Source organism: Vipera berus, assembly GCF_964194415.1.
Source record: "Vipera berus genome assembly, chromosome: 2".
NCBI classification, from domain to species: Eukaryota; Metazoa; Chordata; class Lepidosauria; order Squamata; family Viperidae; genus Vipera; species Vipera berus.
Window position 1 is genome coordinate 221,226,409 of NC_138203.1, and position 27,160 is coordinate 221,253,568.

The 27,160-nt window shown below is 42.6% G+C and overlaps 2 protein-coding genes and 1 long non-coding RNA gene across 8 annotated transcripts in view; 2 read left to right on the top strand and 1 right to left on the bottom strand.

Moving 5' to 3' along the window:
* Positions 1–14,774, top strand: part of RAD54L2 (RAD54 like 2) — a 79,755-nt gene extending 64,981 nt beyond the window's left edge. For 4 of the 6 annotated variants that reach the window (XR_014025535.1, XR_014025537.1, XR_014025538.1 and 1 more), the window contains one exon: positions 1,234–1,601. Coding sequence is in view for 1 of the 6 variants with exons in the window: in XM_081320725.1 (XP_081176851.1) it covers positions 1,234–1,286 (53 nt within the window). In the remaining 5 variants the exon portion in view is untranslated. Of the gene's footprint in view, positions 1–1,233; positions 1,602–14,735 lie in introns of those variants that run through there. The other 2 variants (XR_014025534.1, XR_014025536.1) reach the window with 2 other exon arrangements.
* Positions 443–27,160, bottom strand: LOC308663920 (semaphorin-3D-like; the record flags this gene model as incomplete). The annotated part of the gene is made up of 17 exons (XM_081320729.1): positions 443–902; positions 1,106–1,239; positions 2,951–3,015; positions 4,306–4,463; positions 5,208–5,249; positions 6,846–6,934; positions 13,622–13,844; positions 14,315–14,459; positions 15,137–15,206; positions 15,323–15,437; positions 16,861–17,006; positions 17,565–17,693; positions 18,560–18,662; positions 19,738–19,857; positions 20,757–20,819; positions 23,262–23,422; positions 27,025–27,160. 17 exons carry the CDS (start codon positions 27,158–27,160, stop codon positions 483–485), a joined length of 2,319 nt encoding a protein of 772 aa, XP_081176855.1. The 3' UTR covers positions 443–482.
* LOC308663921 lies at positions 15,760–18,405 on the top strand. The gene is made up of 3 exons (XR_014025544.1): positions 15,760–15,778; positions 16,790–16,965; positions 17,606–18,405. It is a non-coding gene; the product is annotated as an uncharacterized lncRNA (long non-coding RNA).

The following is a 27,160-nucleotide window of genomic DNA, read 5'->3' on the forward strand; positions in this document are numbered from 1 at the left end:
ATTTTTGGAGAAGACTTGTTTCACTGGATTTTTGAAGGCTGGCTAACTTAGACTTTAGATCATTTTGATGCAGATGACTTCCATTATACAAGGGGAAGAACTTGTTCTACTAAAAGCAGACACCATACGCTTTTCATGGTTATTGTTTATTAGAAAAAGAAAGTGAAGAGGACTGCACCACATATGTGCTAAAAGTGTGTAAAGAACCTCCTGTTCACTTCACACTTGGGAATAATCTTGCCATCAGTCAGTCAGTATGATCTGAGTCCACCATGTTCTTTGCTACCCAAGAGAAGGAAAAAAGTAACACTTTGCATTTCAGATGAGGGAAGAAAAGATTGGTTTTCTTGATTTTTGAAGCAGGAGAGGAACAGCACATCCCAGTAAATATCTAGAAGTGTGCCTGGATAGGACTGAGTAGCTTACGAGACCCACGAAATCTAGAGAGCCCCTTTGGATCTCTTGTGTCAAAGAGGTAGAATTCAAACTGGCCCTTCCTCTCTCCGGGAGCCAGGCTGTCGGCGTACTCGACCCTTCTTGCTTTCTGAAGGATGCTGCTGCCAAGTCCAGACCTTTTGTCTCAGTCTCTTCCTTTGTTGCAGAGCATTGCAGAATTCAACTAAATTAGTATCAGGTGCCCAGGAGTAGCCTTTGTAATGAAGCTGAAGGCCTGACACGGGAGTGATGCTATGGCGGTTCCCTTTGGTTTCTGCATTCTTGCTAAGCCTCGAGGTCACAGCCTCCATGGCCTGTTCCCCTATGATGCGTAGCTTATAATAGGTAAGGATTTGAGAAAAAGAGCTGTCTGTTCCTTGGCACTGGTAGAGCCCAGCATCCTGTTGGGTCAGCTGGTTAATCAACAGCCCTTGTTCTAAGATTGAAAAGCGACCTGTACTCCCAACCTGTAAGGAAACCAGACAATATTCAATCTTCTTGCCAGCTACAGCCACAGAGAAAGACAGCAGACCCTGCAGCCTTAGCCTGCGACTGGCATCCAGCTCAGCTTCCTTTAGCAGCACAACAAGGCAACTCTAGGTCCCTTTTGCATCCCAGGCTCCAAAGAGACCACCCAATTTCTCTATTAATTTTACTTTTCCCCCAATACCTCCTCCAGAGCTATTGTGTTGCTACGCTGTACTAGCCAACGAATCTTGGTTTGGGGAGAAAGTGGATGGCAGTCAAGGAATGTTGAGTTGTTTTGCACACCAAATATCACCTTTTCTTCTCCCACAGGGGTGCCTGGAGGAAAACAGCAGGAACAAAAATATTTGATTATACGTTTTTAATAAAACAAGTAATTTAACTCACCCAGGGCACAACATCTGCTTTGCATTTGCCTCTATTGGTAATTATCTTGCCATCTCCATAGAAAGCACACCTCTCTCAACTGCATCTGAAATTGTATTGACCAGGTGGTTGGATTATACTAGAAGACCTCCGAAGTCCCGTCTAGCCCTACGACTCTGTGATATTCATGGATAAGCCCATCTAAAGATAAGCTGACTCTTTAAAAATTGGATGTTTTTTTCTGAATTCCAAAATTCTTCTCTGAAGGACTTCATTTGTTTTCATATTTTGTACCAATAAATGTTATTTTCCAGAACATATTCCATTTAAAATATTCACAATTTGCTTATCCATGGGTGGCACAATTTATATGGTATTTTTTGTTCAGCTTATCTACAATTATATGCAGGTACTTTAAAAAATATGAGTGTAACTCCTTGCAGATAAGCTTTTCTGCAGACAAGTCAAACCCATTTTGGGGTGGTAAAATTCTTGGCTTAACTATGAGTATATGTATAGTATTTATATAACTTTACTATATTAAGTCTATTCTTTACTAAGTCTATTCTGAATTTAATACCTAAGATACGTCTGTCTTACAGAAACAATATAAGGAAAGTAAGAGTGGCAAGTGCTTAGTTGAGCCTTTTTGAACTATGTTTTTTTAACCAGCCCAGATGCTCTGCTTTGCATATAATGCTAACCCAAAATGTGTTAGTTTACTCATTCCATTGTACTCCTAAAGAAAAAAATGTTTGGCTTAATATGATGGATGAATCCAGTCAGCGTTTAAACCCTTCCAGGTAATAATTAACTTTGAACTTGAATTAATTAATCCTTAAAGAGCAAATTTCTAAACCAAGGGCAGATTTTTAGGTATTTTTGCCCCCAGAGGTTTTGCAGACAGGGATCAAAAGAGTAAAGATGGTGGTTATGACTGTACCATCAAGCCCTCCCTTTTAGTATGTGCACCATCTTGATTTTTGTGAACCTGTCCCGGCAGATGCCCCCGTCCTTACGATACACCTTGCATTCTGCTGACCAATTCAGCATCCTAGGATTCAGCCTATCATCAGATAAAGTCCGGAGTGTTATGTCGATGGTACTAGGCTCAATCTTTGTAAAGAGGTTAAGGAGGCGACTCCATTACAGTGAGAGAGGTATTCAAGGCGGTTGTTATCCATTACATTATTTTCTCAACCCTGCAGATTGAACTGTAATAAGCACTCCATATGTTTTCTTGCTATTGGCTGGTGGTTTCCTCCCTCCATTCACATTCAACAGAAATTTACTGACTCGAAATAATTGCAGGTGATATAAAAGAAATACGGGAGAGAATGAAGTTGTGGCTGCTGTCTGCTCCTTTCTAAAGCAGCTGCAGTCATGCAAATAAGCTTCCACATTCTCTCAAACTGCACCTTACAGGCATCCAGGCTGGTGTTCCAGCTGCTGGCTAATTGAGCCACACATCCTGGTGTTTACAAAGTTGGGCTGACAACCAGAGGCAGCCTCTGGCCCAGTCTTTGAAGCTTATAAAAGCAAATGCTAAGACAGAGTGGGAAGAGGAGCTGTAGCAGGAATTTGCTTCCAAATTTTATCCAGTGCTCTTTGTACATTCTGATTGTAAGTTCCTGCTGCTTCCAAGAAGGGATCCTTGACTTACCTTTTGCAGCATCCAGGCACTGACTGATTGGATTCGTCTTCAGCACATTTGGGCACTGTGCACGCCTGCAAAAGAGACAATTAACGCATGCCCTTAGCCAGGAAGCTCAGGGGCCTTGAGTGCTCAAGGGAATTAACAGGCTGTGTGGCCTTTATCATGTGTCAACATAAGGAAATGGTATTCATTGGCTGCTTGAAGTCCCCAGTGCTTCTTTACCCAAAAAGTTGATCTACCATTGCTTTGTTCCACGTTGCACCATATGGTGCATCTCCCTATATCAGGGCTCTTCAAACTTGGCCCTTTTATGACTTGTGGACTTCAACTCCCAGAATTCCTCAGCCAGGCACGCTGGCTGAGGAATTCTGGGAGTTGAAGTCCACAGGTCATAAAAGCGCCAAGTCTGAAGACCCTGCCCTATATCTTCTGTCAGCAAGATGGAACAAGAAACATTCCTCTCTGACCAATTGGTTGTGAAGCCTGATGATGATTACTATGGAAGATAAATGCCAAGTAGATAGGGAAGAAAAGGTACCTGGATGGAAAAAAAAAGGCTGGGACGGATATCCTTAGCAGGAACACTGGGTGTGGATTCTTATGGATCATGTTAGGGAAAGCCAAAATGAGTTTAACTGCATCATTCGTTGGTTACATGGGCCAAGAAGAAGTCTGGATGGCAATAATAAATACATCTTCAAATCTATTCACAGTTAGTTTTTGCTCTACAGTCAACAGACTTTAGGAAGCTTAATCTGTAGAACACCACATCAAATACTGCCAGGCCCCAATATATATATATATATTAAGTTGGAGAAAAGAGCTTGGGTGATCTAAGGAGCAAAATGAACATCTTAACCTGCATATCCCTGAAAGCCTCTGAACAACCCCAAAGCTGGGCTGAATCTTCCCACGTATGGAGATGGTGCAAAATGATTAAGAGCAGAATGGCCTAAACTTAAAAGTGTCCATTTGCTTCTGAACCCCCCCCCCCAAAAAAAACATGTTTAGAAATCTGGAAATTTGCTCCCGCCTACCCCCAACAAACAGCGTTCCATGCTCCTTTGGCATCTAGTCATGCCGGCCACATAACCACGGAGATGTCCTCGCACAAACGCTGGCTCTTCGGCTTTGAAACGGGAGATGAGCACCGGCCGCTAGAGTCGGAAACGACTAGCCCGCATGTGCGGGGGAACCTTTACCTTTACCTTTACCCCCAACAAAGTTATATCACATCTGAGGTCCTTGGATACCCCCAAAATTAAAAATGCAATTCTTGGTCGCAAGAAAGTAGCCCAGTTATAAAAGGGGGAAAGGCCACCTTTGCAAAGCAGGAGGGGTGAAAGGGGGAAACCTCTCACCTTTTCTTAGTGAGCAGAATGGCCCTGCAGGACTTGCCGTCCCAGGTGCAGTAGGGATCTCTAGCAAGGCAGCAGTCGGCACACGTTTTGCCATAGAGTTCACAGCGATACATGGAGAGCTGCACCAGCCCTTTTGCAGTGCTGACGAGAAGTTCCTGCTGCTCAAAGGACAGGGCAGAAATACGGCCATGAAACTTATTGTAACACCCTGGAGGCTGCACCCTCCCCTCCCCCAAAACTCTGGGGCAAAAATGTTGGGGGGGGCAGGAAAAGGCGATAGAGAAGATGCTTTTCCTAAGTTAATAAGAAACATTAAAAGGATTTATTTAAATATTAATATTTAATATTAAGGATCTTTTAGTATTGGCCTTTGAGTAATGACTCAAAAGGGCAAGACTCCCCAAAGTAATTTTAGGGGACTGGACAAAAAACAAACAAACCCTGATACTTCATTAAATGGAATTAAAGTTATATTTAGTATGTCTTTTGCAGATAGTTACATTGATTACTCTTTGCTCAAGCATGTAATCATTTCTCTTTCTGACAAGTTAAAAACTGTTACTTAGAACCCCCCTGGCAGGACTCTGGAGGCTGCTCTAAAGGTTTGGGATATGGGAAGATCCCTTTGGGGTTCAGCCGTCCCCCTTTACCCTGAAGAAAACAGGTCACAATTAGCGTCTATGGAGATTCTCAGTCATCCGGCTCATAGTTATCCCAAAGACGCTTTTCCACGAGGCAACTGGACTTTCTTGTTTTTCTTTGAAGACGTTTCGCTTCTCATTCAAAGAAGCTTCTTCAGCTTGGAAGCGAAACGTCTTCAAAGAAAAACAAGAAAGTCCAATTGCCTCGTGGAAAAGAGTCTTTGGGAGAGCTTACAATTAGTATAACAAATGCTGCCTTACCCGCTTTAGAGAAAATTGCATGTCTAAGATAGCTGATGGCACCTATAAGAAACAGAAAAACAGCAGCATTTTGCAATGATACTCTAAATTCCATGTTAAATTGGATGCCCGCATCCCCGGGTTCCACACAAACGTTAGACTGGTGCCTGAGCCTAGGCATGCCACATACATGCTTCGCAATCATGACAACAACCAGAGGGTAGAAAGAGTTAAGGTTTTCTCTAGACCAGTGATGGCGAACCTTTTAGAGACTTGAGTGCCCTAACTGCAACCCAAAACCCACTTATGTATCGTTGGGTGCCGGGTGGGCATGGCCCATTGGGTGGGCGTGGCTACAGTGGTAAAGGCAGACCGGATGGGACTAAAAAGTTCAATCAATCAATTTCAACTTTGCGAGATCTTTTTTTTTCCCCCGCAAGAAGTTGAAATTGATTGATTGAACCTTTTTTTTTCTACACGGCGGTGGAGGCCTAAAGCGAAAAGGTTTTATAAAACCCAGCTGAAGGCCTAGGACTGGGGCGACGGCGTGCGTGCCCACAGAGAGGGCTCTGCGTGCCACCTGTGGCACGTGTGCCATAGGTTCACCACCACGGCTCTAGACTCTTCTGCTGCCATCTAGTGGTTGCCTGGATTTTTGCCGGGCTATAAATTAAAATTTTCTGTTCCTGAAAATCTTCTGTGATAGACTGGGACAACCTGGGCCATTAATCAAGCAATGTCATTTCCTGATCTGATGTTGCTTTCACACTCTTGGCCAGCACTGCAACAATGTCCATGTATGCAGGGCTACCAGATTTGGGTGGAGCAGCAGATGACATTAAAGAGATGTAGAAAAGAGGCAAACAAAAAGCAGTCTCTATGGGGAAACTGATCATGGCTAGCAATAGTCAAGAAAAAAACTTCACCACAGATATCCTGAGTCCAGCTAACAAATCAAACATTACTTAGTTCCTCCAAACCCTTAAGAGAATGAAAATTAGATATAGCCTAATTTTCATTTATTATTCTTTCATAAAGGTAGGATTACATAAGAGAAGCATTTATGGGAAGCAAAAGCTGGTTTCTACTTATTCAGGTCTTGCAGAATAGGTCAGTCTATCTAATGTTATAGGGACACTGTTCTACAGGTTTTTTTGTTGTTTATTTTTAAAAAAAAAACTGGGGCAGAAGGTTTGTCATATATTTTTCACAGATAGTAAATCCTAATTGGCCCTATCCAGGTCCTGTAGTTCTTGTTGTCCTTAAAATATTAGGTGTGGTCCGCACCCAAAAGATTGTTTATTCTTGGTTTCCAATCTTTTACATCCTCCCCCTTTGAGTTTTAGCCCCACAGCCCCACGATACGGAACAAATTATATATCAAGAGACAGATAAGTGATCAGCTATATTGCAGGAAAGATTAGCTGGATTCATGATTTTCATTTTCACTCTCTCTATATGTAGACATGATACTTGATTGTTCTCATCAACGTCATGCTTGACTTCTTTATATCTTGCCTTAACAAATAATTACTTTAACTTCCGGCTCATGGATTAAATTAATAGCACCGATCAATGCACTGGATCACAGGAAATTGAACCTTTCTAGACAACTCCAGCCCACAAAGGTTTTAAAAGTAACAGAGGTATTCTGATTACCTTTGAAACCTGGATCTCTTCCAAGCTGATCTCTTGAGAGCCTCGTCCTTCTCGGTTGGAGATGCCCACCTTAAGTACTTTGCCCTCATCTGTGAGAAGCCAAACAGAAAAAAGTATGTGAAGAGGACTTTGGGTGGGAGTACCCCCGTGATTGGATGGAATTATTAAGCTAATTACCAGGCAGGAGATTCAGTATGAGAGCAAGCCCATTTCTGGAAGAGTTAAAAAGAAATGGGCCAAAATGGATCTATTTCCCATATTCTTCTTCATTGTTTCAGGATCACCTAACACACTGAAGAAGCTCAAAAGATTGTGGCTGCAGGACTGCATCTATGGATAATCTTATCCACCAAGGTAGTGGAATTATCCTGATTTCTGAGGATGCTTTCTCTCAGACAGCTCTCTCTAGCTATGCAAGTGAGACTGTGAAGGATCAGGCCATTCCTTGTGGATTATGTGTTTAGTTACCCCAGGGAGAGGTCCTTTCCTAACATGCAGCATCTTTGCATGAGATTTTTTTTAAAAAGCTAATTTTAGGACAATTTAGTGGCAAACTGAACATATTTTCATTCATCAAAGCATTTGAATTATGTGATGGGTTGTTTTCCAGAATGTTTTCAATAAAAAAATAGCAACATCATTAATTTCATGTAATACACCTTCTTATGCTATGTAATTCATACAGGGACCATGAGACAATGAATGTATTTCAGAATGAGGGTCATTTTGTTACCCGTTCCATATATTTTTCTAGTCCTGTCATAGCTTTTCTGAGAAAAAAATCCTCATCCGACAGAATCATTATGCTATTTAAATTCTAATTCTAAAGAATTCTAAATTCTTTAAATTCTAACCTCGATGAAGGGCCCGAGTTTTGGGTCTCTGAGAGATGGCTGGGCAGGGGTAGGGGCCGTCAACATAAATGTAATAAGAGGCCCCTGATTTTGTTTTTATCAAAATTTTTTACGGGGTTGGGGAGGGGGGTGGGAGATAGGGGTTGTCTGGCTTTGGGGGGCGGCCAATCAACCATAGTTCAGGCCAGACTTGGGTCTGACCGCGCGGGGGGAGAACGAGGGGTCGTTGTCTCCGGGGCTCATGAGCGGGTCGTGGGATTACCAATTCCCACGACGGGGAATGGCAGCAGGCGGATAGACAGGGGGCCATATCGTTACCGGGAGCGCCGTCTCCGCTATTTGCAAGCGGTGGGGCGCTCCGACCCTCTGCCTCTTTCCCGAGGTTCCGGGAGCGATGATGTGCAGCCTCCTGAGCTCCGGCTGGTGTACTTGAATGCCAGGTCCGTGGTCAACAAGGCTCCCCTTATTAGGGATTTAGTTGAGGGTGAGCATGCGGACCTGGCTTGCATCACGGAGACTTGGTTGGGCCCAGAGGGTGGGGTCCCTTTGGTTGATCTTTGCCCACCAGGCTTCCGGGTGCTGCACCAGCCTCGAGCTCAGGGTAGGGGTGGGGGTGTGGCGGTGATCGTTAGGGAGACCTTATGTCCGCGGGAGACCACCGTTCCTCAGATAGTCGGGTGTGAGTCTCTCTTCATGAGATTTGGCTCTGGGGCGCAGTTGGGCTTGCTGCTCGTGTACATTTCGCCTAGTCGCGTAGCGGCAGCCCTGCCCGAGCTGCTCGATGTCCTCTCAGGGTTGGTGGTTGAGTTCCCCAAACTTATAGTTTTGGGAGACGTCAACCTACCATCCCTGGGAGGTTCATCTGAGCTTGCTCGGGAGTTCATGGCTTCCATGACGGCCATGGACCTGACGCAGGTAATTTCTGAGCCAACTCATGAGGGAGGCCACACCCTTGACCTGATTTTCTTATCTGGACGGTGGTTGGATGATCTTGGTGGGGGCTTTCCATTTATTATGCCCCTGTCATGGACCGATCATCACCTCCTGCGGCTGGTCTTCCATTTTGCCACCCCCCGCCGTGGAGGTACGGAGCCAACTAGATGGTACCGCCCCAGACGCCTAATGGATCCTGAGAGATTCCAAGCGGCGCTGGGGTCTCCACCTGCCTCCATTGCTCACAGCTCGGCGGATGCCTTAGTGGAAGCCTGGGAAAGGGCAGCCACTGAGGCACTCGACCGGGTTGTACCCTTGCGGCCCCTGACCCGGCGCAGATCCCAGCGAGCTCCATGGTTCTCCACGGAGCTCCGGGAGATGAAGCGTCGGAAACGGGGCCTAGAGAGCTGCTGGAGGTCCAGCCGATCTGAACCCGACCGATTGCGGTTAAGAACCTACATTAGGTCTTATCTCGCTGCGATGAGGGAGGCGAGGTGTAATTACTTCTCCACCCTCATCGCGTCCGCAGATAATCGCCCGGCCGCCTTGTTTAGGGTGACTCGCTCCCTTCTTAATCAGGAGGTGAGGGAGGATCCCTTGCAGGGTCGTGCCGAGGAGTTTGGTCAACATCTGTCGGATAAAATCGCTCGGATTCGGACCGGTTTGGACTCCAGCTGGGCAGAGTCTGACGATCAGGACACGGGCGGTCTTGTCAATGTTATCTGGGAGGAGTTTGATTCTGTGACCCCTGATGAAGTGGACAGGATTATGGGGAAGCTGAGTTCCACCACATGTTTATTGGACCCGTGCCCTTCTTGGCTGGTTTATGCAGCTAGGGAGAGGACACGAGGCTGGCTCCAGGCGGTTATATCTGCTTCTTTGAGTGAGGGTTGTTTCCCCACCATCTTGAAGGAGGCGGTGGTGAGACCTCTCCTCAAGAAGCCTGCCTTGGACCCAGCTGTATTGAACAACTTTCGTCCAGTCTCCAACCTTCGCTTTCTTGCGAAGGTTGTTGAGAGTGTGGTGGCGCATCAGCTCCCTCTGGTCCTGGATGAAGCGGATTATCTGGACCCTTACCAATCGGGTTTCAGGCCCGGGCACAGCACGGAGACGGCATTGGTCGCTCTGGTGAATGATCTCTGGAGGGCTCGGGATAGGGGGTATTCCTCTGTCCTAGTCCTATTAGACCTCTCGGCGGCTTTCGATACCATCGACCATGGTATCCTGCTGCAGCGTCTCAGGGGATTGGGAGTGGGAGGCACGGTTTTTCAGTGGTTCTCCTCCTATCTCCTGGGACGCTCGCAGTCGGTGTTGGCAGGGGGGCAGAGGTCGACTCCTAGGACTCTCGCTTGTGGAGTTCCTCAGGGGTCGGTCCTCTCGCCTCTCCTGTTCAACATCTATATGAAACCGCTGGGTGAGATCATTCGTGGTTTTGGAGTTGGGTATCATCAATATGCTGATGATACCCAACTTTTTATTTCGACCCCAAACCACCCCAGTGATGCCCTCGCTGTGATGTCCCGTTGCCTGGAGGCGGTTCGGGTCTGGATGGGGAGGAACAGACTTCAACTCAACCCTGACAAGACTGAGTGGCTGTACATTCCGGCTTCCCGAGACACCTGGGATGTTCCACCTCTTTCTATGGGGGGTGAGCTTTTACCCCCTGTGGATAGGGCTCGCAACTTGGGAGTCCTCCTAGATTCACGACTCACTTTGGAGGATCACATAGTGGCCGTGACTAGGGGGGCTTTTGCCCAGGTTCGCCTGGTGCGCCAGTTGCGGCCCTATCTGGACCGGGAGGCCTTGTGTACGGTCACTCATGCGCTCGTGACCTCTCGCCTAGACTACTGTAACGCTCTCTACATGGGACTTCCCTTGAAGACTACTCGGAGGCTCCAACTGGTACAGAATGCGGCCGCGAGAGTTGTCTTGGGAGTTTCCCGGTACTCCCATGTTACACCTTTGCTCCGTGAGCTGCATTGGTTACCAGTTGTCTTCCGGGTAAGGTTCAAGGTTTTGGTTATGATCTTTAAGTCCCTACATGGCATGGGTCCGCGATACCTCGAGGACCACCTGCTGCCGGCGTCGACTCCCCTCCGCCCTGTGCGCGCCCACAGAGAGGGCCTCCTCAGGGTGCCTCCTGTCAAGGAATGTCGTCTGGTGGCCCCCAGGGGGAGGGCCTTCTCTGTGGGTGCTCCGGCGTTATGGAACCAACTGCCGGTTGAGCTCCGGATGGCATCAGACCTCCGATCCTTCCGTCGCGGGTTGAAGACCCATTTATTCGAACTAGCGGGTCTGGCCTGATGGGGGTACTTGGGTTGTTTATAGGTTTGTTTTATTATTCTGGTTTTAACTTGGGCATTAATTTAATTATCTTTTAATGTTTGTACTGTTGTTTATATTTATGCCCTGTGAACCGCCCTGAGTCCCTTTGGGAGAAGGGCGGTATAAAAATCTCAATAAATCTTAAATCTTAAATCTTATTTTCTTTGCTGTATTTTATGTTTTTGTGAAGTATTCCTAACATCATTTTGTTAGGCGTAATGCAATGAATTGATGCTTTCATATTTTTTTGATCGAAAAGGAAATTCTATTATTTCAACACTGTTTTATGTTTTTTAATATATTTTAAAGCGGCAGCTCTCAATTGCTTACCAAAAATCTAATGTTTTAGGGGCTCTGTGAATACTTCAGTAGTACCATGGCTCAAAAGGGTACCATTTAATTCCAATGATTTAACAAGGGAATTGTAACCAGGTCTCTGAAGCGATTAAATAGTACTGAAGTATGTAAACCATCCCAACTGATACCCTGGGCCAAGATAAGATGTGATAAGTGGTAAGCTTGTCAGTAAAGGAGAAGGAAAAGCAGCAATCACAGCAGAACTGCATTGCTTCTCTGAAACAGTGATGGCAGAGCAGAATCCTTCTACAACTCCTACGAGAAAAAGGAGTGAGGAGAAGATGATTCCAGAGCAAAAAAAATTGAAATGAAATAAAATAATAAAATAAAAATCGGGCAACTTTTTAAATTAGTGGAGCTGGCAGTACCTGGAGACAGGAGAACAGAAGGGAAAGAACTGGAGAAAATCACAAAATACAAAGACCCAAAAATAGAAGTAGAATGACCGCAGCAAAAAAAAAAAAAAGCAAACATAGTACCAACAAAAATAAGTGTGTGCAGTCTCAAACTTCTGGAGCACCACTTGATAGCAATAACACTGTAGCATTTAGACTTATATACCGCTTTATAGTGTTTTACAGGCCTCTCTAAGTGGTTTACAGAGTCAGCATATTTTCCCCAACTATCTGGATCCTCATTTTTCTGACCTCGGAAGGATGGAAGGCTGAGTCAACCTTAAGCCAGTCAGGATCGAACTGCTGGCTGTCGGCAGAGTTAGCCGGCAATACTGCCTTTCTAACCATTGCACCATCACAGCTCTTTATAATGGTGTCTTAAACACCACTGTCATTGATAAAATCACCCTCAGTCAGTTGCAGAAGGCAGCATTACTTGGAACAGCTTGTTATATCCTGCATCAACCCTTTTTTATATAATATTTTATTAATTCTCCAACTTTACATTTAAGTATTTAAAAAGCAACGTGGTGGCTGGGTTAATCAATAGTTTGATAACAAAATCTTTAGTAGAAATCTCAAGTTACAACAGCAAATATTTCCTCTCTTTTTCCCTTAACATTTACTGTCTCGTATTTAAGTTAATACAGTTCTTATTATATCAACTCAGTAAAAACACCATTATTACATTTATCAATAAATTCTTAGCTTATATGTATCTTAATTATTTTTTACATTTCAATCTTCATAAACAATCCATATCCTGTTATTATTTTTCCCCAATTGTTAAGTCTCTCATCAATATTCCCATTTAACCTTTGATATTTATAATTTTCAGGCTTTAAGTAACCAAGATTTCCCTTATCTCAATTCATAACAGAATCTAATATCCAAAATACACATTTTATCTATTTGAATATAATCTTGTTCTATTTCCTAAAAGTTATCTATTTCCCACCATATTAAATCATCTACTTAATAATATAATATCCCCTTTAATAACTCAAAACCATTATATATATTACCTGGGTTAATCAATAAATCAAACATATTCATAATAATTCATTTTTTTCTTTTAGGTCTAATTTTTAAATATTAAACAGATAAAATCCTTATTTTCAACTAATTTCCAAATATTTTAAATATTTTAAGAATTCCCCTTTAACCCTCTAATTAATAATATGAAATCCCCTCTAATAAATCAATTTTCTTCAGCCTTATTCTGGCTTTCTTCCTTTGCCAACTAGGCTTCCATATCAGTGTTTTTAGATCATCAAATAGATCTCCCTCTATTATTATATATGTTATTTGAAATAAAGGAGACCATTTAATTGCCATTTTCTTGGAAGGACTAGCCCATTTGTATTCATTAAGTTGTCTCCCTATTATTACAATTCCCCATGATTGCCCTGCATCAACTTTTAACACCATCAGACAGCCACAACTGTCTATCCCAAATTTTTGGGAAGGACTGCCAAATCCAGTCTAAGCACCTGACTGACTGCTTATATTGGCAAGACAATCAAATATGATGATAAGTATTGTTGTTGTTATTATTTTCCCTCCACAATGTAAAGGGGGGGAGCTGCTTCCACCATGAGTCTCCTCCCTCAAATTATCATCAACCAGTTGTCCAATTTAGATAATGCCCCTGCATCTCAACACAAAGGCTCAGGTTCTACTCAACTTTATTTTTAACATCTCATGCAATATTTGCTGTTGAAAGTGAATAATCCTAGAAAAACCATAGTGTTGCTGATTACATTACTCTCTGATTAAACAGAGAGACTTGTACACTTAACATTACAGTCTAGTACTTGCTTCACTTTCCTTTTTGAGTTGAATAAGTCAAACCACATTTCAAGCTGTGTCTTACAGTAAAATCAGAACATCCTTGCTTGAACTCCTCTACCTGTTCCAAGGAAGAGGACATCAACATGTCCAGCCTCTGTCTCCACTCTGTCCACCAACAGATGCCGGATATTGAAAGGCACATTGACTCTGATCAGAACAGGCTTCCTGTGGAGTGGATAGATGGGGTCCCACATCAGATGATGAGTACGCATGAAGCTAATCACTTCATCAGGGAAGTCCTTGGTTGACTGCAGGAATGGGTCATATGTTTCACTGGGACACTGGCAGGAAGAACAGATATTGAAAAGGGACTGGTGCAAGAGGATTAACAGTCAACTCCATGACACATAGTCTTGCGATTTACAGTAGCTAAATCCACTAATATTAGAGTCCATTGCCTTTGTGGCATGCAGTTTTCTGTAAATTGCCATCTGTGATAGCCTATGGCACAATCATTTTTGTAGGATGTGACAACTTCTGCATTGTCTGAAACCTCCCTACTTACAGATGGGTGGCACTGCCCGGGACAAACTGCTTCACGACCACTTGGGGGACCCATGAGTGGATCCAGCACCCATATCAGAAATGAATCATGCAGGGAAAAGAGGGCTTGAAGAGCCCTTGTTGCCCTGGTGGGAATAGACAATAGCCTATAGTAGTTTTAAGTCTGAACAGCAGCAGCTGTTTTGCCTAGTCAGTCTTTATATGACAGTTAGAGAGAAAGTGACTAAAGCAAATTTTATGTACATACTGTTCCAGGACGAGGGTAAGGGATCCGTCCTTTATATTCAGTCCACTGATAATCGAAGCCTTCCTTGTGTGCAAACGGTCCATTGAAGGCAGCCCGAATGGCTGCCAGGGAATAAACACACACTGCAGAACCACTAAAAATGCCACTGTGAAAGAAAAAAATAATGTAGGGAGATGGATAGTATTGATACATAAATCAGTCCAAGAGATATTTCTTTGTACAATTCTGCTAAAACATGCCTTTGAAAGGTTTCTACCTTAGAAAATATTTTTAACATATTTAAAGGTTGTGAAACTGGAAGATGAAGGTCTGAGGTGGCCTTAGAGAAGATGACCTTCAGAAAGCCATTTTATTTCAAAAGCATTCTCACTGTCCCCTCCTCTTTAACAGGAGGCTTTTGTCTTCACCAATTTCCTTCTAGGTCATTTCTTAACTCAGTTAAAGCTGAAGATTATGGGAGCTGAGATTCAACACATGGGGATCACTGCTTTAGTTCTTCCCAGCAGTTGAAAACTGCATGAAATCCTCTCCTCTGCCAGGTAGGATATGGCGACAGGCACAATTTCTGCAGGAACTTGAAAGAGCTAGTGCAGAATCTTATTTCAGTGTATCAGTTCAAAGCCATTCGGATGGATTAGTGTGCATGCCTTCTATAACTGAAGTAACAGAACAACAGAGTTGGAAGGGACCTTGGAGGTCTTCTAGTCCAACCCCCAGCTAAAGCAGGAAGCCCTATACTATTAGTATAATAAGTACTATTCTCATTCCTGCTGATCCATGGGCACAAGCAATTCTTACTCATTGTACATGTTTTCCACTTACCTGGAAACCGTGAACAGGCCATAAACCAGAGGGTTCTGTATGTTACGGGTTTGAAGGAGGAAGACATCTTCTAGAATACAGCAGGACACGCCCAAGTCAGGGAAGAGCTTTGCATGATTCCCTACAACCTTATGATGACAGATTCTATTCTAGAAATGGCAACTCTTAATATGCAAGCAAACTTACCCAGCTGATCAAAATGTGTTTCGGTGCCCTGGAGACCTGGTATAGAGCAAATCAGCCGCACTTTAAGAAAAGTGCTCCAGCGATTGATAAGGCTATGCTTCCCACCAATATCATTCTGCCAAACAGAAGCAGGAATAGGTCAAGCATAATTTTCATGTCCACCCACAACTGCTCTCCAGTACTTTAAGTGATTGCGTTGAATGCATCCATTGCATCATGTTTACAATTCAAGGGGTCTTTCTTAAAACACAAGGTGGTGAATGCTGTCCAATCATTAATAGAGAGGCAGATACTTAGAGCTACTGTACCTTTCACTGTTTTCCCTAGAGAAATGATGCAGAGTTAAATTAAAGGAATTTTAACATGTTTCCAGTGTATGTTTTATCCAGGTGTTTTAAATCTGTAGCATTCACCATATGGATAGGATCCATCCTCGGCTGAACTCACTTAAAGGACGTGAGCTTTTATTTATTTATTTATTTACTTATTTATTTTATTGGATTTGTATACCACCCTATTCCCGTAGGACTCAGGGCGGTTTACAGGGCAGTTAAAACCATGAATACAAAAAAATTAAAAACAATTAAAACAATTAAATTAAATTCAAGCCCCAAGAGTAAATCTAAAACCCAGTTAAATTAACAACCCCACAGTCTGGACCAAACAGATTGAAGAGCCAAGTTTTCAGGTCCCGGCGAAATGAGCGAAGGTCGGGGGCAGTCCTAAGTTCTGTGGGTAGTTGGTTCCATAGGGCAGGCGCACCCACAGAGAACGCCCTTCCCCTGGGAATAACCCGCCGGCATTCATTAACCGGCGGTACCCTGAGAAGGCCCTCCCTGTGGGGGCGCACAGGACGATGGGAAGATGATGCCGGCAGCAGGTGTTCCCTTAGATAGTCCGGACCCAAGTCATTTAGGGCTTTATAGGTCATTACCAGCACTTTGGCAGATACTTGCATCATGAACATAGGTATTTGCAAGAAAGAAGCCACAAGAATCAAGAGCTTGATCTTGTAGGCATTTGGCTTTCATGGAAACCATCAGACATGCAATTGTATGCAAAAAAGCTTTTCCCTGATTGACAGTCACACTCAACTGCCATCATTGGAGTGATATCATGACTTATGCACTCTATATTTCAGAAAGCCTGAACAATCTCAGACACCCTGTCAACATGTAGCTATTTTGAATTAGACTACTAATTCTGCATTATGAAAGACCTCTGCTCTGGCAAAACGCCCAGCTGTGTTTCAGAGAGCTGGAGCAAAATTCAGACTGAATGCATCCAATTCAGGAAACAGTCATATTTTAGCCCTGACATAACATTGTCTGCTAGTGGCTGGCATCCACCTTCCAGAAGCAGTACTGTGTACCATAGAATCTACAGAGATGCTTAATTTAATCTATAGTGCTAAATACCTTTTGTTAGGGGATAAATGCCATTGTTCACAAAGAGCTTGCTTCCCAGGAAATATACAGGTAGCACATCAGTTAAATAGAGACGCCTTCTAAGCTACACAAGAAGCACTCATTGCTGACCTTGCAGACACGGGCCACCCGAGCATGGATACGCCTTTTTTCCCACTGTCCAGCTTCCACCGCAGTTTCTCGGAAAAAGATGTATACTTTATCATCCTCATGGCTGTAAGTATCAGGAATGGCATGGGCCTTAATAAACACTGGCTCTGCAAGAAAGGATATTCAGATCTAAACAGCCTGTTTCTTCTATTAAAAGCATGCATATTGTGATAGATTTCTGGATGCAATTCCAAGTACTATATAGCTTGGTGCCAAAGTGCCAGCAGGATCACTGCTCTAAACTGAGTTGCTCCATCTGAGATGATCTTCTCTGGAGAAGCCGCTGGTGGTGTCCCATTTTTATGATGCCAGAAAATATTTTTCATCCAGGGCATTAAAAATATTAGAGAATAGCCTTCTAATTCCCAAAGCTAGAATGATCCCTTTAGGGATAGCCTACCAGAAAGTAGTGAGAATCAAACTGTTCTGTAGGAGATCTGAGGACTGATTGTTTCAATTTTAGTATTCTTGTATAATTGTAATGGTTTTTTATATGTTTTATGGTGTTTTTTTGTATTTCTCTATTTTACTGTGGATGTTTATTTTTTATGATTGCTATGCAAACTGCCAGGAGTCCGTAAGAATAGTTAGGGGTATCTATATTAACTAAATAATAGTTTTTTTAAAAAATAGAGTTTTCTAAAAATGTAAACTCCCTTACATACCATTTAACCAGTCATCTTGGTTCTGCTCTGTCCTTATGTAGTTTTGCTCAGGCTGGTCAAGATGGGTTCGGAAGAAAGCAGCATTGCTTCCCATGAAGTCAGTGGAAGTGCCTGAATATAGTTCCCCATCTAGGAAACCCAGGAGGAGAAATCCATGGATAAAACATTGGCATCTTCTTTCTCTTGTATACTTTCTTTTATATATGTGCATTTATCTGTTTCGTTCATAAATCATTAGCTTGAAGTATGGTGTATGTTTGTGAATATACTATGTTTTATGTACAGTGGTACCTCAGTACTCATTGTTAATTGGTTTTAGGAGGAACGGCAAACTAATTTTTCCCATAAGGAATAATGTAGTGAGCCACAAGGCATCCGACACTGACAGGTTCTACCTTGTGCGTTGAGTACCAAACAAATAATGATTACCGGGACAAAATTTTCATGTCAAAATGTGTTGAGTACTAAATTCAATGAGTTTCAAAGCAGTTGAGTATCAAGATACCCCTGTATATGCATATGCATATCTGCCTTGCATGCACACCACACAAAAGGATGTCCCTCATAATTTTATTCTGTACATTTTGAATGAAGAATGTAAAGTGAGCTAGCATACAGCTGGTGCCTTTCTCCTGGCTTTCAACAGATGAAGTGTTTCCTGAGATAAGACACAGGCAGTATCATGGAAAAAATACAACAGAAATCTCTGTTGAATGGATGCCTGAAATATATATACATTGTCCAAGCTACCTTTAATAACTGCCCCAATCTGATTATCCTTGTATGTATAGGACCACACGTGCTGTATTTCTCAGTCAATAAAGTCAATAATCATGCTATTTTAGCGGAGGCGATCCAACATATCTAGACATTACCAAATTAGAGAAAGCTGTTTCATGGCTATATACACACATGTATTGATGTATTGTGGGCTCTTCCCTATGACTACATTATCTAGGTTTTTGTTGCAGCTTTCAGTTCACAGTTGCTCTTACCTATTAGCAACCCTGCAAAATGCTCATGTGGGCTATACGGACATTTGCCTCTCCCAGATTGTATGGAGTGGGTCATCAGCTGCATAGCTAATATTCCTGGTTCCTGCAGTAGGGCAAGAAAGCACTTCAGTTTGATTTGAAGAGTAAGAAAAGTATTAAGGAATTAGAGGCCATCAAAGGAAAAGGCTCAGTAGTTCAAACGAGGGACCTTTAGACTTCCTGAACAGGAGACAGGAATGTGATACCCCATAATTGTAACCATCCATTTTTCTCAGTGAAGCATCCTTGTTCTTTGAACATAGAAAGGATGAATTTTTAGGAGCTTGAATGAGTAGTACGGGATTTGATTTAGAGATTTTTTTCATCCTGCTCCACTAGTGTGAGTTAATGTGACCGCTAACATTTACCTGTTCTTACCTATTCTACCCATTTTTTTTAAAAAAAAATAAACCAGGGTTTAATTACGTTCTGTCACGTAGTAAAGCAGATTAAGGAATATGAGTGTTGAGAAATATATGCTATCCCTTATTTTTCCTTTCCTTTATCAATTTGTTAAATTTATTTGCTGCCTATCTCACCATGGGGTTACTCTAGGTGACTTACAACAATAAAAAGGGGAAAAAATAGTTTAAAAACTTTTATTTTACTAATGCTAAAAATGAACCTTAAAAGCCTAATGGAATCTGATGGACATCTATGGAGCCAACCTGAGCAAGAAGATTGCAGGGCTGTATTCACTGGGGGAAGAGGAGAGAGGGCAGAATCATTGCGGAGGAGACTGATTACCAAGAAAGACTGGTTTTGTCTATAAATGTTCAGAGTTTCTTCACTGGTCTGGAAAGGGGGCACGGACAGATGCTCAGGTCATTTTCTAAACCAAATTTGACAAGCAGGTGGCGGCTCTCCTAATTTTCAGGGAAAGAACTGGGCATGGTACTTAGAAAAATGGGTAACATTTTACCTTTGGTTTACTTATGTACATACTGTACATGCATACATAGATGTACAAAGATTAAAATAACAGTTGCAAACAATAGCCTATGATGCCCAAGGTTGAGAGCAAGAGAGAAAATAGATGAGTGGATAGTACAAATATAGTAGGATATTTAGAATTTACTGCCAAAAGCTTTTGCTTCATATTAGTTGTTTATAGTATAAGCCTGGTGGGAGAAACTCACCTTAGCTCCACCTTTGAGTTGAATGAAGGCACATACAGGTTGATAGGAGCCAGTTCCACAGGCAAACACATGAGTGTGGTTGAAACGCTGCAGAAAGCGAATGAAATTGGCACATTCTGTCTGGAAAGGACAGAAAGATGGGTACATTAAACAAATTCTGCTTTGCCTGAGCACACTTTCCACGGGAGAAAATAATCCATATCTCTGATTGTCATCAGTTCTGAACCTAACAGATATAATCTGATTAGGTTTATTTGCTGAGAGAATAGTATTTGCCAGCAAATGGGATGCACCTTTAGTTTGGCATCCCTTTGACCTCCCAGATCTGCTCCAGAGGATTGAGAGATTGCCTAGAGCAGATTTACAGTGCAGTCAAAGGTAAGAAAGGCAAATGTTATTTAAGCAGAAGAGTATTTCCTTAATGTTAAATATATCCAATTAGTCTACAGCAGTGTTTCTCAACCTTGGCAACTTTAAGCTGTATGGAGTTCAATTTCCAGAATTCCCCAGCCAGCATCCATACAGTTTAAAGTTGCAAGGTTGAGAAACACTGGTTTACAGCATGTCAGTTTGAATTGTTCGCACTTCAGCACTTCAGATGCTGCCCAGATAATCCATGAAATCTTCCATGACCACAGGGAAGTCCCTTTGTGTTAGCTGCCTGGCATTCTTCATTTGCATCATGCAGCTGAAAAGCAAAGGATGGATCTTACTAATGTTACACTGAAGGCCGTAACAGTGACCCCAGTGAAGTTACATAGAGCCTAAACTCATTACATTCCTTAACCAATTGAGTTCCATTGTTTCAGCCACTGACTAAACTGTGTGGCAAGGCAGATGCTGTTGGGCGGATTCAACAGGAGGATGAACAGATGCCTATCACACCAAGCCTAAGGAATAATTAGGAAATTGGCCTTTGGCAACTGAATGTGCTGCAATTCCTCACAGATTGCAAAAGTGGGTTTGGAGGACCATATGCAGCCCAAAGACTGGAGTGTGGACCCGAAAACCTTATTTACCTCAGGATTCTTCCCAGCCAGCCTGCAATGCTTCACCTGCTCCTTAGGAGCTGGCCAGAAAACCTGGAAAGAAAAACCAAAGGAAGATAATAAATATCTGTTTATTAAACAAATGAATAAATAAACATCTGCCCCACAAATACCAATAATACTATCTGAGATATTTTGTTCCAGTGCAAAGAGCTTCAGAAGAGGAATTTTTCTTCAGGATTCCAGCTGATGAGAAAAGGGCTGAATCTCCACTCCCTGAACATTATGAGCCCTTCCCTCTGTATGTGAAACACCAAGAGCCATTTAGAGCTACATCTAGTGGGGCAGTACAGATGCTTAGAAATGGGTGCTCAGCAGCATGTGAAAGCACCTACCAAGCTCCTTGTTTTGAACAGCTAAAGCAGTCATGTTTCCAGAATCTCACACAGTTGCTTCAGAGGTTAGTTCCAGTGGTTGCTGCATGGACGTAGGTGCACAGCCACTATGTACTATGAGGCAACTCTTTGGATAGCTTTGCCCAATCTTCAATCCAGCTCTTTGGACTATACTGGAAATATATTGGCCCAATAGTTTATCTGTGACCTAGTTTGGAGAACAGCCAATATTTATTCATATTCCCTAGGTATAATGGAGCTACAGGACAGATAAGGAAGGTTCTACATAATAAACCCATTTGTTTTTGTTTAAACAAAAGGTCCCCCCTGTTTTCATTTTCCCTCTCACGTAAATAAAGGATAATCCTCACGTAACAGCTCTAATTGAGACTGGCAACTCTATTGTTTTAGTGATGTTCTCTTTAAGTGAAATGTCATGTGACTTCTCCATTTAGCAATGGCAGTTCTTGCACTCCCAATTGCTGTTGCTGGGGAAATCCCACATCATAGTTGGGTGATTCCAAGCCATTCTTAGAAGAAGGTAATGGATTGCCTCCACTTAACTCCCCCAATACACTTATCTCCCCCTTTTCTGCCCTTTTGATTGCCCACCCATCTACTGCCACCAGCTACCCCCATTGTCCAGCCTTGTCCACTGCCACATCTTCCATACCACCACATATCACAACAGAGCAGGGCCTTCTTTCATGCTGGTGCAGCTGAGGACTTCTTCCGGGCCAGTCTTTTTTCATGTGCTAACCAGGTCCTTCTTTTGCACTGGCCTTTTGAGTGGTGACTGGGCCCAAGGCCATGACTGGCATGCAAAAAAAAGGACCCAGTTGCCATGCAAAAAGACCCAGCCAGCATGCAAAAGGAGGCACTGTCAGGCATACAAAAAGACATCCTGGCAGGCATGTTAAAAAAAGGAACCAGTCGGTACACAAAAGAAGGTCTTCTTCAGTAGTGGTGTGGGGCATACTGTGTGGCACCCACCCACCCGTAGTTCTCACCCACCAGCCTGTGGACATTTTCACAGCATTTTTCCCCTGAGTGACCAGAATGATGAGCCAGAGGTGAGGCAGGTGAACATGATAATGAAGGTCAGTGGGGAGGAGGAGCAGTTATAAATGTAAGGAGGCCCAAATTTTATTCACATGACCACAAGGGCATTGAAACAACTGGAATTTTGAGGATCAGTCTTAAGTCCCTTTATTCAGCACTACTGTAACTTTGAATGGTTGCTGAATGAATGGACGTTTAGTGAGGACTACAGAAATTCAGAAAGCCATTTTTAAAAAAATCTTTGTTGCATCTTCCTGTTAGGAAAAAAAAACTAAGCCTGCCAAGCCTTTGGATTGCTAAAATTATTATTATCTAAGGGAACACCTGCTGCCGGCATCAACTTCCCATCGTCCTGTGCGCTCCCACAGGGAGGGCCTTCTCAGGGTACCGCCGGTTAAGGAATGCCGGCGGGTTATTCCCAGGGGAAGGGCGTTCTCTGTGGGCACGCCGGCCTTATGGAACCAACTTCCCACAGAACTCAGGACTGCCCCGGACCTTCGCTCATTTCGCCGGGACTTGAAAACCTGGTTCTTCGAGTTGTTTGGCCCAGACTGAGGGGTTTTAACTAATTTAATTTAATTGGGTTTTAGTTTAATTTCAGGGACTTAATTTAATTATAGTTTTTAACTGTTTTTTTAATTTTTGTATGCTATGTATTTTAATTCTCCCTGTAAACCGCCCTGAGTCCTATGGGAATAGGGAGGTATATAAATTTAAATAATAAATAAATAAATAAAAACCTCTGCTGGAAATGAAATCAAAGTGCAGACTCTAGTTCCTCCTTAACTATTCTCTTTTCCTTTTTTTATAATTCATAGGAACACAAGTTAAAATTGAAAAAAATGATGCAGAGTAACCTGAAGTAATTCCTACTTCTTCTATTCACCGTTTCATAAATGACTGAGAAGAGAGATGTTTTGTGAGAACCTTGGTTCTACTTCATGTACGGAAGGACTTATCCATCTCACAGCGTTTAACCTAAATTATTGCACTGGCTGTCATTTAGTATTTAAGAAGCAAAGCAAAGCAACATCATGGCCAAACAGCAAACTTCCCTTTTTTCTTTTTCTTTTTTTACCTCCTGAGGCTCCCTGTTAGAACTATCAAGGTGCAGAAGAATTATACGGTCCTTTGCTCCCACCATCAGCCAAGCCCTCTTCTCATCCAGAAGGAGTGATTGGAATGCAAGGTCAGTCTCTGAGTTCAGCGGCAGGAGGGAGCTGTTTGATCTCAGCAGGTCTAGGAAGTAGAGCATAGACAAAGAAACAATGATTTTATCTTTGTAGTCCCCCCAAAGGGATAGGCATTTATCTAACTTTTTTTTTATCTTTGAAAATCAACCAGAGAGATTAATTTTAAAAATATCAAAACATGGATCAATGAGTCTGCTTTGATTTTTTTTTTAAAGCCAGCAGACTGCTTACGCAAAGGAAAGCAAACCTTTTGGTTGCAGGTATATAGCGATTTGTCCGATATATTCTCATAGAATTGCAAGTCTCATTCAGGCTGCAATCCTATATATTCTTGAAGGCAGTAAAATGGACTTCCTTCCACATAGAAGCCAGTCACCCTGAAGTCCAAGGAACTCTTGCGTAATTCCTGGAATTAGCAAACGGTTTTCAAGTTGACCTTTTGAGAAGACACTGAAATCTCAGCTCTGAAGAGGGGCGCCAGCATTTTCCCCCTTTGTATGCTTTGGGAATCCTAATATGAGATGTTGTCTTCACAAAGTCTGAAGGAGGTGCTTTTCCTTAGAATTTTTCAAGGTTCATCTCTTAATATATTATCAGTTCAGCTTTTTTTGTTCTTTTCCATCTTGACCAAACTGATTAAGCAGAACTCAGTATTTGTGAAATGCACAATATACAGTTCTACCAGGGCGTTTCATCCCAGCCCTTCCTTTCCACAGAGAAAGCTTGCTTCTTAATGGCCTGGTGACATTCACAGCCACATTATAGGCTAAATAAAGTCAAAACTGAAATTAGGTTTCAGATATGCACTAAGATGATGACTTCTGAATGGCCTGTTTTCCTTCCCACTCCTCACCCCTGGTTCCCAAACTTTCTGTCAAGAATTCAATACCAATCCAGGTCACTGGGAATGTTCTACTTGGTCCGGGGACATAGCAATTCAGGGGTCAAAGAGGAAACCAATCCATGCTTTGCTACCTGTCTTCCTCATTTCTGCAGGACATTCCTTGCCATCATATTTTCAGACAGGGGAGCAACTTGGCATCCTTTCAAAAAAAGCTCTTACCTGCATCTGTTTATTTTTATTTCTGTAATGAGCATGGAGCCTACCAGGGGCCTAAAGACACTATTTAAAAATAGAGATGGAGGCTTGATTGCATGCCATTGTTGGAAAGCAACAATAGAGAGTTCTGTAAATACTCTAGCATTGAGTATGACAGATTTCTGAAGTTTTTATCCCTTTAAGTAGCTCGGAAAGGCAGAGACTGGCCTTGTTTCACCAGAGCAGTAACTGCAGGAAGGCTGATTTTTAAGAGTTGCATCTTTGTGAGCTGTACTGGATAGCATAAATCCAATAAATAGGAGCCATGAGCCATTAGAGAGTAATGGTGCAAGCTCCGTAGGGAATTGTTAGTGGAAGTGGATGTCTCTTGAGAATTACCTTACTCATTGAAAGCTATTGTAGATATATGAATCCAGCATTGCAGTTAATATACATCATCCTAAATTACCCCATTTACTGGCTTGTCTGAATCTTTGCAGCCCAGATCTGATGCTCTACTTAAGGAAGTACCTGGGTGGGTGGGAGAGATAGGGGATAGGAATAGCAATAGCACTTAGTCTTATATACTGCTTCACAGTGTTTTACAGCCCTCTGTAAATGGTTTACAGAATCAGCATATTGACTCCAACAATCTCGGTCCTCATTTTACCAACCTTGGAAAGATGGAAGGGTGAGTCAATCTTGAGCCGGTCAGGCTTGAAATGATGGCAGTTGGTAAAATTAGCTGCATTCTAACCACTGCGCCACTCTGGCTCTTACACAAATGCCTTGGAGAGGGCTACTGCTAGCTACCCCTTATTATTTTGTACCTGTTTGGATCCAAAGTTCTGGAAGCAAACTTTTGAACTGTATCAAATCCTTTCCAAGGCCACAGAGTTAGACCATGAAACAAGAAACCAAATGGGGAAACATTTCTCAGTCTGGCAGTACGTGCTTTCCTTAGCCCATCTCTGCTGTTTAGGAGAAAGAAAGAGCGTCCTCTGCTCGGTCAGCCTGCCGCTAGATGAGAATCTCTGAATGTGCAAGCGACAGCTTTGGTGGTCTCCCTGACTGTCACTTGGGAAGAATTTGTTTCACTGCCCTGGTGTGCTATTGTTCTTGGCCTCCTTCTCTCAAGCACATCTTTCCTTTGCAGCCCCTGCCTTGGGTTGTCTCATTTCCTCTTGGCAGGCCCATCTGTTTCTTTCTCTCTCCCCTTCCTATTCTACTCCAGGGCAGAGGGCGTCTCTGGAAGCTTTCATAATGTAAACCCTGTCATCCTTTTCACCCTTGAACTTGGCTTGATATCTCTGAGTCACACCTCCTGCCATTGTCTGGGCTGTCCTCTTGATCCTCCTAAGGCTGGGAACTTCCTTCAGTAAAGACGGCATCTTTAGCATGATCTGCTAGACCTTAGGGCACCATGAACTGGGGGGAGGGGTATTCCAAGGTTACTCTTCAGCTTCATGCTTTTCAAGGAAACTCAGATCCATTGGTTTCTTTTGTGGGGAGCCAAAATCACTCTCAGCAATATATCTTAAAGAAATATTTTGCAAGAGTTTAGCTCAATTGCCTGCAGCAATAACTGGAATATCTAGCTGAGTTCCAGGTTGTTGTTCTAGGTTTGTCTTAATTGAGTTCCAGGTTGTCTTCTTCCTCCCCAGTCTAAAACATGGTTCAATCCCCAAGATGCTTTCAGCTCTCCAATAATTGTTTGCTTCCAGATGCTGAGTTCCATAATGAATTACTACAGAGTCCCTAGAATTATAGAGAGGACTGCCATTCAGGAGTATCAGAGAAAAATCAACCACCATTATCTTGAATTTCTCAATTTTAAAATCAAACCTGACCTTTTATCAATCAGTTGTACCATGACGAAGTTGTGTAACTTGGATTTATGTTAAGATAAGAGCTGGCTTGCATGTGCATCCGTATGTCAGAAAAAGAGCTGCATATATAAGTACAGGTATTCCTCATTTAACAATCACAATTAGGAGACAACTCAGTCGTTAAGCAAATCAGTTGCTAAGTGAAACCACAACTCTCCTTAGCTTTCATTTGCTTTATAGACCTATGAAGGCTGTGAATTGAGGAATGATTATAAAGTTATTTTTTATCATAACTGCAAATGTTCACTAAATGAGGCAGTCACTAAATGAGGTTTACCTGTAACTGTTATACTAGTATTTCTTTTAGGAAGAACTTAAGATTTCCTCTCAAGGAGCATAACAATACTACGAAAGAGTGGGAATTAGTCACAGTCCAGTTATTTGGAAAGTATCCGGACAAAATTGATAATTGTGACATTTAAGTCGTACTTACCTAGAATGGCCCACATGCTAGTCAACTGAAATTAGAATGTAAGCAAGAATTCCTTTTCTGTGACTTGAACGAACACAGATCTTCAAATTCCTGAAAGTTTTAGTTTCAGCAGAGGTCACAGAATGAAGATTGGAATTAGCAAATGGCAGGAAGAGAGAAGGAACAATATACAAGGGGTGAGACCAAGGAGGGAAGGGAAGCAATCTGCTTTAAATTCACTGTGTTCTGCAATGTAATTAGACCACAAACCTTACAATACACTGAAAGAGTAACATGAATAGTCCTACCTTGGTAGGAGAGGCGAAGGCGGGGGACCCACTCCCTCCAGGAACAGGTGTTCTCAATTGTCAGCAGAAGATACCAAGCCACCAGGGCTAGCTTGGTGATGAAGCAATAGCACATGCCGAAAGTGAATCTGACCAT